The sequence below is a fragment of the Equus przewalskii genome, chromosome 8, assembly GCF_037783145.1.
Source record: "Equus przewalskii isolate Varuska chromosome 8, EquPr2, whole genome shotgun sequence".
NCBI lineage: Eukaryota > Metazoa > Chordata > Mammalia > Perissodactyla > Equidae > Equus > Equus przewalskii.
Genome location: NC_091838.1, coordinates 23,812,759 through 23,826,134, shown reverse-complemented (window position 1 = coordinate 23,826,134; position 13,376 = coordinate 23,812,759). Strand labels below are relative to the sequence as shown.

General features: G+C 36.3%; 1 protein-coding gene across 2 annotated transcripts in view; it reads left to right on the top strand.

The window, feature by feature from the left end:
• The window catches only part of RAB2A (RAB2A, member RAS oncogene family), a 95,997-nt gene that overhangs the window by 55,920 nt on the left and 26,701 nt on the right, over positions 1–13,376 (top strand). For both annotated transcript variants that reach the window (XR_011543029.1, XM_070630539.1), the window contains exon 6: positions 6,241–6,352. Coding sequence is in view for 1 of the 2 variants with exons in the window: in XM_070630539.1 (XP_070486640.1) it covers positions 6,241–6,352 (112 nt within the window). In the remaining variant the exon portion in view is untranslated. The remainder of the gene's footprint in view (positions 1–6,240; positions 6,353–13,376) is intronic.

Sequence of the window (13,376 nt, the reverse complement as noted above, 5' to 3'; positions counted from 1 at the left end):
GGTTCACTAATACTCATTTCAAAATTTATTATAAAGCTACTGTAATCAGTTTAGTCAACTGTTAGCATAGATAGACATAGATCAGTGGAACAAAGTGAGAAGTCAAGAAGTAGATCCTACATGTATGGTCAGTTAATTTTTGGGCAAAGGTGCCAAGGCAGTTCAGTGAAGGAAAGGGTAATCTTTTCATGAAATGGTGCTGAAACAATTGAATAGCCATGTGCAGAAAAATGAACGTTGACCCTTACTTCACACCATAAACAAAAATTAACTGGAAGTGGATAATAGACCTATATGTAAGAGCTAAAAGTATTTTAAAAATTCTAGAAGAAAACATAAAATTTTAGTGACTCTCATTTTGTCAGACATTTCTTAAATAGGACAGAAAAAGCATAAAAGGTGAAAAAGTCAATAAATTATACTTCAACAAAATTTAAAACTTTTGCTCTTCAAAGGACAGTTCCAAAAATGAAAAGGCAAGCTACAGACTAGGAGAAAATATTTGCACGACATATGTCCAACAAAAGATTTGTATCTAGAATATATGAAGAATTCCTACAATTCATTGATAAAAAGACAACCCAATTTTTAAAAATGAGCAAAAGATCTGAACCAGCATTTCACTAAATAAGATATGTACATGGCAAGTAAGCACATGAAAAATAACAGCACTAATCACGAGGGAAATGCAGGTTAAAACCTCAGTGATATACTAGGACACACTCACTGAAATGGCTAAAATTAAAAAGATTGGCATACCAAGTGTTGGTGAGGATCTGGAGGAACTGAAACTGTTACACAGCTGGTGGGGATATAAAATGATACAACCACTTTGCAAAACATTTCGGTAGTTTCTTTAGAAAGTAAAAATGAATCTGTGATACCATCAAGCTATTTCATTCCTAGGCATTTACCCAAGAGAAATGTGTTTTCGTATGTCCACACAAAGAATTATACACACATGTTCATAGCAGCTTTATTTGTAATAGTCCAAAAGAGGAAATGACCAAAATTTTAATTAACAAGTGAATGGATAAATTGTGACATAGCCATACAATGGAATACCTCTCTGCAATAAAGAGGAATGAGCTATTGATAAATGCAGCAGAGTGGCTGAATCTCAAAATAATTGTGCTGAGTGAAAAAACCCAGACAAAAAAGAAGGCATACTGTGTGATTCCATCCATTTATATAAAATCATAGAAAGTACAGACTAATCTATAGTGTCAGAAAGCAGATCATTAGTTGCCTAGGGTACAGAGGAGAGGAAAGGATGGGTTACAGTAGGATATGAGACAAGTTTTGGGAGGCTGATGGCTTCACAGGTATTCATATGTCAAACTCATCAAATTTTATATTACATGTGCAGTTCTTTTTATGTCAGTTATACCGCAGTAAAGCTGTAAAAAAAAAGAAACAGTAAGATAGCAAATAACAATGTACTGTATAGATTTGATTTCACAAAGTGTTATTTTAATAGAAATGGACATTTGCTATTAAGAAAAAATACTTATGTGACATTTCCATTGCAAAAGACCTACTATTGATTACTTCTTTGTAACTAGAAGTGTATATTATCTTGCAGTTCACTCAAGGCTTTTCTTGTTTACTCTTTCCTCATTTAAATCATCTCACTAATAATACCTTTTAGGATTAAGGCTATTGGAGTGAAGCTTTCATCTTTGTAATACGGAAGTATTCATACTACCTCTCAATGGTGATGTGTGAAAAAATAACGAGGAGAATATTTTGAGAATAAAGAGAATTTTCTTACTTTTATCTTACCAGTGTTTTCCTTGTGTCTGAAACATGGTGGGTAGCACCTCACTGGTGGCTTAAAATTGCTTGCTGCCCATGAGGAGCTTATAGTTCAAGTGTGAAAAGGAAAAGCAAAGTATGGTATATTCAAGAGGTGTTTCTAATGATTATCGATGGGTGGCCCTTATAGTTAGGAGTATAGTAGTTGTGGAAAGACATTTTAAGGAAGAAAAGAAAAAGGAGAAAAGAATGTATGATATCCAAAGAGCGAATGGAAGCAAACAGAGAGAAATGAGGTGATTGTTATTAGATAAGGTGAATTGGGGTAGACTTGGAAACAGGGAGTAAGCAATTTTGGAATTCGATGCATTAAGCAGTGGGGAGCCAGTGAAAGGATTTGAGAAGGGCAGTGACCTAGTCACAGTGACAGATGTCACAGATTTTTCTTACTATGGCATTTCAAATTGGTTATACAAGAAATAGAAAGCAGAGTCTACAAAGATGAAGGGTTTTTTTTTTCTTTGCTACTTTTTCTCCCCAAATCCCCCCAGTACATAGTTGTGTATTTTAGTTGTGGGTCCTTCTAGTTGTGGCACATGGGATGCCGCCTCAGCATGGCCTGATGAGTGGTGCCATGTCTGCGCCCAGGATCCAAACCAGTGAAACCCTGGGCCGCTGCAGTGGAGTACTTGAACTGAACCACTCAGCCGCAGGGCTGGTCCCAAGATGAAGGTTTTTAATAGTCAAGGATTATGATACAAACCCTAAACAAAAAGGGGGTATAAATTAAGAGAATGGTTTAGGAAAGAAAAGATATTTAAGTTATAAAAGCAACTTAAGTGGGATTAATGGAGGTGAAAAGTCAAAGACAGTAAATAATGATTTTATGCCTGGAAAACTGAGGAAACAAAGTAGAGTGATAAAGCAGAAAGATCATGAATACTAAAGTGCCACTTCCTTTTTTTGAAGTCCCTCAAACATTCTGGTCCATAACCCTCTTTGCTAAGATAACATTTGTAAATGCTAATATAGAGATAATGGTAGTGAAAACTGAGAATAACTTTAAATATCCTAAAATAAGGGATTGTTTAAATAAAATGTGGCATATGCATAAAATGAGATAAAGGGTTGTTAAGGGAAAGTATTTTCTTGAAGATTTTGTGTAATCCAAAGTTAATTTTCCCTTAAGAATGATTGTCAGATAAGGGGGTGTGAATTCCAGGAGCATGCTACCACATGACTGTTGCCAGCACACCCCCCACTCCCCCCCACATGTCTTCACTCCTACTAGAATGTAAGTTCCATGAGGCCAGGGGGGGTTGGATTTTTGTCTGTTTTGTTGAGTGGTCTGTCCCAAGATCCAGGAAAGGGCTTGGCACACAGGAAGCCCTCAGATTATAGGTGGATAAATTATCCTTGCCCAGTTATGCTATAATGTTTGCAAACCGTTTGCATTAACATTTTTGTTTTGTTTTGTTTTATCCCTAATTTGTGTAATTTTGATTTGCATAAAATAGTACCATTCTTTACCATGCACTCAATAACAATAATACCGTAAAAGACTGCAAAATGACATGGGAAAATGATCCACGATATAGTCCGTGAAAAAAGCAAAATACGAGTAGTGTGTATGAGTATATTCTAGTAGGGAGGAAACAGACAATAATAGTGAATGAGTAATATAGAACTATATTCACCAAGATGTTAATTATCTATATAGGAAGTACAATGATGGGTAGTTTTTTTTCTTTGTATTTGACAAGAAGTTCTTCGATACAGTCAATTATTAGACAAGGTAATCACTGAAAAAAACGTTTTAACAGTACAGTATAGCACAGTGGTCTGGATGGAATCACTCTACCAGCACTTCCTAGAGCAGGAGCTTGGATGCTTTACTTAACCTCTTTGTTCCTGAGTTTCATCTGTCAAGTGAACTAAATGAGATAATCCGTGTAAAACACGTCACACAGTACCTGGTTCATACTGTTACTCTTATGATCGAACAGTAAGGAAATGGTTAAGTGAATTGTGATATATCCACTTAATGGGATATTATAATTAGTCACTAAAAATGATATTTCTGGAAAGGATGTAATGACATAGATACTAATATTAAGTGAAGAAAATTAGGACACAAAGTTAAAGATATAGCATGATTATGAATATATGTAAAACAAAGTCACTTTTGGGTAGAAAAATGGGACTAAGAGGAAAGAAATTAAAAGTAAGTCACTTTTAGGTTGACTACCCTACTTAAAAAAGTAACCTTCTTCCTCACTCTAGAGCTCCTGATTCTGCTTACTCTGCTCTTCCACGTACCACTTTCAAACACATTATAGCCTTTACTCATCTAATAATATTGTTTGTCTGTCCCCTACTAGAATATACCCTTTTTTGTCTGGCTTGTTCATTTTTTTTTTTTTTTTTGAGGAAGATTAGCCCTGAGCTAACTACTGCCAATCTTCCTCCTTTTTTTCTTTTTTGCTGAGGAAGACTGGCCCTGAGCTAACATCCTTGCCCATCTTCCTCTGCTTTATATGTGGGATGTCTACCACAGCATGGCTTTTGCCAAGCAGTGCCATCTCTACACCCGGGATCCAAACCGGCAAACCCCGGGCCACCAAGAAGCAGAACATGCACATTTAACCACTGCACCACCGGGCTGGCCCCTGGCTTGTTCATTAAGACTGCCCAAATGCCTACTGAAATTCCTGGCTTATAAAAGGCATTCAGTAAATATTTGTGGAACAAACGAATGACTTCCTTTTCTTGGATTTGTCTGTATTTTGTAATTTAATGAGGATGCTAATAAGCATTTATTAAACTTTCTAATACTCAGCTAAAGGCAGATTAACATAAATGTGTGATAACATTCACATTCATCAGACTGGCAAATATTAACAAGTGTGATCTTACCACATGTTGGTGAAAGTGTGATGCAATGGGAACTTTCAGACATTTCTCGTAAGAGTATCAGTTATACAACTGTTTTGGAAAGCCGTGTTGTACTACGTATGTATTCAAGTTCAGTGGCTTTTTGATTTGACCTAAAATAAACATATTTTACATCATGACCTAGTAAATAAATTATGACATAACAAAAATTCCATGAAACAGTGGGTGATACATTCTGATATTTTCTATTCTATTTCTTTTTTAAAAAAGCCTGATTATGACTTAGTAAAGTGGTTTTACAATTTGCTGAGTCATGGCATAGTTTGAAAAATAATACTTTGGAAAAATTTGGCACATGTACAGAGAAAAATCTATAAAATTATCATTGTAACAATATTTATAATAAAAAATTGTAGATAACTTTATCAAATGAAGAATTTAAGTTTTAAATTAAAAATACAATTTAAAAAATTATGTGGCATTCATTCAACAGGGTATAATACAGTAAAAAAAAATTAAGAAACTAGATATACATATATTGTGTGGATAAAGTTGACCAAAATTAACAGCTTGTAAAATGACAGCTACATCTGAATTTTTTTAAACATCCAAAAACCCCTCTCTATTGTGTGGCTATAAACATGAGTATAAATATGAAAACGTGCATGAGAATGAAAATATCAAATGCAGAGTAGTGGTTCCCTTTGAGGTCAGATGTAAGTTGATGAGATCAGAAACAGACACACACACAGGAGGCACTTCAAGTGGTAGCTATTGATTTTATTTCTCAACAGAAAAGAAATCTGGTAAAAATCTATCAAAGTAATATGCATCGAGGCTAGATGGAACTACATGGGTATTATATTATTCTCCATCCTTTTCTGTGTGCTTGAAATATTTTATAATAAAGTTTTAGAATTTTTACAATAACATACACTTGAAGGAGACTGCTACTTTCCCCCCTACCTTACTAATACAATTCCAATATGATAGAAATGAATACTACACATTCATCCAAAGTTTCCAGCTTAGACTTTTGTTTCTCTCTTTCTTCTTCTATTAACAGTTTTACTGGGACTTGAACCAACAGGGATTAATAATCTAATTAATGTTTCTTTAATAATTTGGATTTTATGAAGCAATTTCCTATAGCTTCTGAGAATTGTATGGCTTATTTTTTTAATCACATTCATAGAAACTCAGTCTAGCTGAAGGATGAGGGAGACTAGTGTAGTTCTGCTCTCTCAAATTATTTTGAATAAAATGGCTCCCTTCTTTGGGAACCCATTATACTCAAAGGCATGGTGTTGGGCTAGATGTTCCATTCAGGTTTCTACTAGTTTTAGCGTTCCAGGACTCTAACTCAGAATCTTTCTTCTGTTGGATTGTTAGCTCTTTGAAACTAAGCAGTGTGCTCTAAACATTTTGATCCTTATAATACCCAGAATAATGTAGTTGATTATTATGTGTTAAAAATTAATTGAAAGAATGCTCCACACAACTTTGAATCTCATGGTACACTTTTCACAGATGCCCCCATTTCTAAGGTGTTGGTTAATAACATGGCCCTTTCTTTCCCACATTTAGTGACTTAGAATCGAGAAGAGAAGTAAAAAAAGAAGAAGGTGAAGCTTTTGCACGAGAACATGGTCTTATCTTTATGGAGACTTCTGCTAAGACTGCTTCCAATGTAGAAGAGGTAAATAAGAGGCATTTTTAAATGTTGATCATCTTTTTACTCAATAGAAATGTTTTATAGATCTTAATATTTATTTCTTGGTATGTCTTCCTTAAGCCTTTTCATCACTGATGGTCTTTGAATATCATAAAGTAGGAAAATTTCTTCCCTGTGAAATGCCTTGTGGCATTCATCTTATATCAGACGCTTAAATTATATTCTGAGCCTTCTCTTTAAGCCAGAATGCTTTAACACATCTTTGTATATATTTTCGCTAAAATCTTTTTTAGTTGCATGAGAGGGGAAAAAAGAACACTAAATTTGGAAGTGTTTCAAGACACTAAACATTTGTAGCTATTTGTGTTTACTTCTGCTTCAATAGGGAAAGTATTATATTACTGCTATGTAACATTATACAAAGCATGGGAATTCTGCCATCTTTAATAGATAAAATTTGTCTTATCTCAGTTATTTCCATTGATCAACCTGACGTGTTGGAATTTCTGAATGCATTGTGTTCTTTTGTGCTTCATGTGTTCGGATATAGTATTCATATACTACACATAGATGAGTAGACAGTTAATCCTCTCTAAGGTAAATGTGTGAGTACACTGTGTTTTATAAAAAGCAGAAATGAGGCTAAGGAAATAGTTTTCCCAGAGTAATGCTGTAGTTCCCACCCTCTGGATAAGAATCTTAAAAACAGCTCCAGAAAAGGATTCTAGAAAACAAATGATTAAAGAATCATATTGTTCTCAGGCCAGCCTGGTGGTGTAGTGGTTAAGTTCACATGCTCCCCTTCAGCAGCCCAAGGTTCACAAGTTTGGATCCTGGGCGCGAACCTACACACCGCTCATCAAGCTATGCTGTGGCGGTGTCCCATTAACAAAGTAGAGGTAGATTGGCACAGATGTTAGCTCAGGGACCATCTTCCTCAAGCAAAAAGAGGAAGATTGGCAACAGATGTTAGCTCAGGGCCAGTCTTCATCACACACGCAAAAAATAATAAGTATCATCATATTTGTTCTAAGGATAGCAGAGGACGAGGTTCTAGGCAGCAGCTAGCACTGTGCCTTTGAAATAGTAAACAGTGAGTAAATATTTATTAAGAATGATAGTTGGAGCTCTTCTAATTAACCCTTAAACCTACAAATTGACTACAGTAATTCAACAGCATTGGTATTTTCACTGAAGAATTCTTTCTTAGGTAAGATATTATATTTATCTCTACTTGATAAGGTGCTCTGGGATTGTCCTTAATGCATTTCCTGCAAGCAACTACCTGTTGTTGCCAATAATTACAACTTGATAACATCTGAGAGTAATGTTTCACTTCATACAGCAATCCCAGAGAGAAATGCATTCTGTCCCGTTTTTCAACTCAATATAGATATATGAAGCTGCTTGTTTCAGGAAAGTACTCTTTTATTAGAGGTGTTGTATTTAAAACCACAGGGACCAACATGTTGTGAGGAATTCAAGACATCTGAAACATATCTTTATTGATTATTGACAATAGTTTTTCTCATTGATTTTGAGAATCATAAAGCCAAATTGTCCATATTTTAATAAAGAACCATACTATGAAGTCAGATGACAAGGCATCAAACTACTGGAAAATAATCCTAGATTTCTAGTTCTGTCTTTAATGCCTTTGTGTTCATTTTTCTTATTCTTAACAAATAACAGTAGGTGTTTATTTGTAAGTAGCAAATTACTGTTGTCTTTTGGCTGAACATTTAAATGAAATATATTCCATTAATGTTTTGGCAGCACTTATTACAAAAATTCTGTATCTGGTTAATAATAAAAATAATTGTTTAAATTTGATCTGGGCAGGAATTTCCCGTACTCATGAGAGAACAGCATTTTACTTAATCATGTAAATTAATTTGCCTCTCAGAAGCCAAGGATATTGAGAATTAATCTTTTTAAAGGATTCATAGACATTACATAATATAATCATTCATGAGATTTTAGCTAAAAGCTAAAAATATTTCATCATAAAGTATTTTAAGAAGGTGGAGGACCATTCTGTGATCCAAAGAGGATGAAATCAAACTTGAACCTCTTTACACAACTCAGGAACTGGTTGAACATGGAAATAATAACCAAAGGACTCCTGCATCTGGGAAGATGGAGTAGGCTTACTTTCACCTATTCCTTCTGGTAAGTACAACTAAAACTATGAACATTACATATAAAACAATTACAAGAGACTCTGAAGGGAAGAGAAGAAGGCCAACCAGCTGGAGACCTTGGGACTCGAGGAATGATGCAGCAGTTATTTTCCTTGGTGTTCTTGTTGCCTCGTATAACTCAGATTGGGTGCTGGAGAAACTGGTAACCTAGAAAGATCAACAAGTGCAAGAAAAACAAAAAAGTCTACACTCTAGCCAAAGGACCAAGAAAGGCACAGCCTAGCAAGACAGAAAGCCTTTAGAAAATAACCATTTTACTATAGCCAAACATCACGGAAACAGTTATGGCAGTGCTTCCACTATGAGCTGGCTCTAATGAGGCTCTCCCGTGCTCATCATTTCCCTCTAAGAGTGGTGCCAGAGCAAGCCAGCTAAAGCTTAGATTTAAATAAGATCCAGAGTCTCATAATACAGTGCCCAAAATGTCCAGGTTCCAGTCACTCTGATTGATCGATTTTGATTCAATCAATCAAAATCACTCTTCATACCTAGTACCAGGAAGATCTTAAACTGAATGGGAAAAAAAAATTCCATAAATGCCAACAGCAAGATTACAGAGATCTTAGAATTATCTGTCAAAGATTTTTTAGCAACCATCTTAAAAATGCCTCAACAATTAGGAGCATGCTTGAAACAAATGAAAATAGTCTCAGCAAAACAAATAGAAGACAAAAAGAAGAACCAGATGGAAACTTTAGAACTGAAAAATACAATAACTCAAATAAAAAACTCAATGGATGGGATCAACAGCAGAATGAAGGGGACAGAGGAAAGAAATAATGAACTGGATTACAGAACAATAGAAACTACTCAGTCTAAACTACAAAGAGAAAATAGACTGAAGAAAGGAACAGTGCCTCGGGTACCTGTGGAACTATAACAAAAGTTCTAATGTGTCTTCAGAGTCTTAGAAGGAAAAAAGAAAGAAGATGGCTCTGAAAAAGTACTCAAAGAAATAATGACTGGAAACTTCCCAAATGTGGCAGAAGATATAAACCTACAGATTGAGGAAACTGAGCCAACTACAAACAGGATAAACCCAAACAAATCCATATGGAGACAAACTTCTGTCAATAGTCAAATCTCTGAAAGCTAAAGACAAAGAAAAAATCTTGAAAGTAGTGAAAAACAACACCTTAACAATTTGAATGACAGCAGATTTCTCCTTAGAATCCATGGAAGCTGGAAGGAAATAACACAACATTTTTCAAGAGCTGAAAGAAAAGACCTTTCAGCCCAAAATGCTAGAACCGACAAAAATATCTTTCAGGAATGAAGGGAAATCAATACATTCTCAGATGAAAGAAAACTAAGAATTTATCAATAGCACATCTACCATATAAAAGAATGGCTAAAGGAAGTTATCTAATAGAAATGAAATGATAAAAAAAGAATCTTGGAAGAAGAAACACTATTCAATAACCAAAAGTATGGATTATTGCAATAGACTTTTTTTCTTAAAACTTTTGAGTCTTGTAAATTATGGCTGACAAGTGAAGCAAAACTGTTGTGTTGTCTGATGTGGTTCTCAGTGTACATACAGGAAATGCCATAAACCATGGTGGAGAAAGGGACATCAGAGGAGGTAGGATTTCTGCATTTCACCTGATAGGTAAAATGACAACACTAGTAGGCTGTGATAAGATAGATGTATATAATGCAATACTTGAAGCAACTACTAAAACATATACAAAGAGATACACTAAAAAACAATAGAGAAATCAATATAGAATCCTAAAAATTGTTCAATTAACTCTCAGAAAGGCAGGAAAAAAAGTAAAATAAAATGGCAGACTAAGGTCCTCACATAGCAATAATTACATGAAATGTAAGTGGTCTAAATACACCAATCAAAACACAGAGTTTGTCAGAGAGGATTAAAAAAAGTGATCCAGCTGTATGATGTCTACAAGAAATTCACTTTAAATATAACAGTACAGGCAGGTTGAAAATAAAATGACAGGAAAAGATATGTCATGCAAACAATCAAAAGAAAGTAGGATTGGCTCTATTAATATCAGATAAAGTAGGCTTAAGAGCAAAGGAAATTGCCAGAGACTGAGTGGGACATGATTTAATAATGAAAGGTCCTCCAGGAAGTGATAGCCATCCTAAATGTGTACACACTAAACAACAGAGCTGTAAGAAACGTGAAGGAAAAACCATATAAAAGAAGCACATGGAACTGGTGGTATCAGCGTCATGGTGGAGTGAGCTTTCCCAGTAATCTCTCCCCTCCACCATAAGATGAAAAAGACATTCATACCCCAACAGAGGACATCCAAGCACAACACAAAAGACATCTGAGAGGGGCCGGCTTCGTGGCCGAGTGGTGGAGTTCGCGTGCTCTGCTGCGGCGGACCAGGGTTCTGATCCTGGGCGCGGACATGACACCACTCATCAGGCCACATTGAGGTGGCATCCCACGTCCCACAGCTGGAAGGACCTGCAACTAAGATGTGCAACTGTGTATGGGGCTGGGGGGAGGGGGCGTTGGGGAGATAAAGCAGAAAAAAAAAATAGACATCTGAGAGACCCACGCAGCCAGACAACGGAGGGCAGAGAGGCCGTAGCCCCCATCTGAGGAGGTGGAATGAGAGAAGAGAAAACTTCACTCTCTCTCTGAAAGACTGGCATCCAGGACCATGGGTAGCTTCCAAAAGGGAAGGAACGTAAGAGGGGACGTTCGTTCTCAAGAACAAAGATCCCCAAGGGCCCTCGCAGCATAGAGGAAAGGCCCTAGCGAGGTGAAAGCTAATGCAAAGGTTACCTTGTCAAGCCAGCACCCCAGGAGAGCAGATAGTGGGCAGAACGAGAAAATCCTAAGAGCACACGAAATAAAGTGCCCCTCCCCCTGACCCGCTCAGTGCTGGCTCTGGTCCCTTGGATCTCTGCAGAATGCAGAGGGCTCAGAATACGTGGCTCTTGACCACCACCCAGTGGCGATAGGTGGTAACTGTGACCAAATAATACCACAAAGCACAAAAAAACAGAGCCACACTCTCTAGCAGTATCAAAAATTATATTAAGTCTCAAGACCAGGGAGAAAATGACAAGTAGCCAGAAATCAGTCCTGAGGACACAGGAATATGTGATCTAAATGGCAAGAGAATTCAAAATAGCTATCATCAAAAAACTCAACGAGTTAAAAGAGAATGTAGAGAAACAATTCAGTGAGTTCAGGAGCTACTTCACAAAAGAAATTGAAACTATAAAGAAGAATGGATCAGAAATAATGGAGATGAAAGACATAACAGAACAGATAAAACAAAATATGAATTCCCTGAACACTCGAGCAGACATCGTAGAGGAGCGAATCAGCATAATCGAGGATAGATATGTTGAAATGCTCCAGATAGAGGAGAGAGAACTAAGACTATGAAGAACTAAGAAATGAAGAAGGTCTCCAAGAAATATCCAACTCGATGAGGAAATGCAACATAAGAATTATAGGTATTCCAGAGGGAGAAGAGAAGGAGAATGGAGCAGAAAGCTTGTTCAAAGAAATAATAGCAGAGAACTTCCCAAACCTAGAGAAGGAGATGGAAATCCATGTGGAAGAGGCTACCAGATCTCCTAAATATGTCCATGTAACAAGACCTACTGCAAGGCATATAGTAATGAAACTGGCAAAAGTGAATGACACAAGAAAAACACTAAGGGCAGCAAGGCTGAAGAAAATAACCTACAAAGGAACTGCTATCAGGCCTTCAGCAGGTTTCTCTGCAGAAATCTTACAGGCCAGGAGAGACTGGAATGACATATTCAGATCTTTGAAGGACAAAAACTTTCAGCCAAGAATACTCTATCCAGCAAAAATATTCTTCAGATATGGAGAAATGAAAACTTTCCCAGATAAACAAGAGCTAAGGGAGTTCGTAGCCATGAGACCCCCCGCTACAAGAAATCCTCAAGAAGGCACTCATACCTGAAAAAAAAAAAATGGATAAAGGGGTTACAAAGCACAGAGTAAAGAGATAAATAGGTAGACAAAATCAGAAACCTATAGCTGTACATCAGAACAGATTAGCAAATACTCAAGTATAGCATTAAAGATAAAGGGAAGGAAAACACCAAAAACAAAGATAATCTTGTCATTTTAATCGTAAATTCACAACACAAGATGGAATAAGATGTGAGAAAAACTCAGGGGAGGGAAGAGGAAAGGGTCTAAATTGGTTTAGTCTAAGGAAATAAGAGGCCATCAGAAAGTGGACTATCTTATCTATGAGATTTTGAATAAAAACCTCATCGTAATCACTAAACATAAAAAGCACAACAGAGACACAAATAATAAATGAGAAAACAAAGAAACACAACGTAAAAATCTACATAACTCAATTGGGAGACTTAAATACACAGGAGAAGAAACAAAGGAAATGCAGGAGAACCAGAAAACAAGTGATAAAATGCCAGCATTGAGCCTTCATATATCGATAATCACCCTAAACATAAATGGATTGAATTCTCCACTTAAAAGACACATAGTGGTGAGATGGGTTAAAGAACAAGACCCAACAATATGCTGCCTCCAGGCAACACATCTCAGATCCGTTGACAAACACAGGCTCAGAGTGAGGGGATGGAAGATGATACTTCAAGATAATGGCAAACAAAAGAAAGCAAGTGTCATGATACTTATATCAGACAAAGTAGACTTCAAAATAGGTAAAGAGGAGCAATATATAATGATTATATCAGACAAAGTAGACTTCAAGATAGGTAAAGAGGGGCAATTTTTATGATTAAAGGGACACTCCATCAAGAAGACATAACATTTATAAATATCTGTGCACCCAACACAGGCACCGAAGTACATAAAGTGCCTATTAACAAATCTAAAA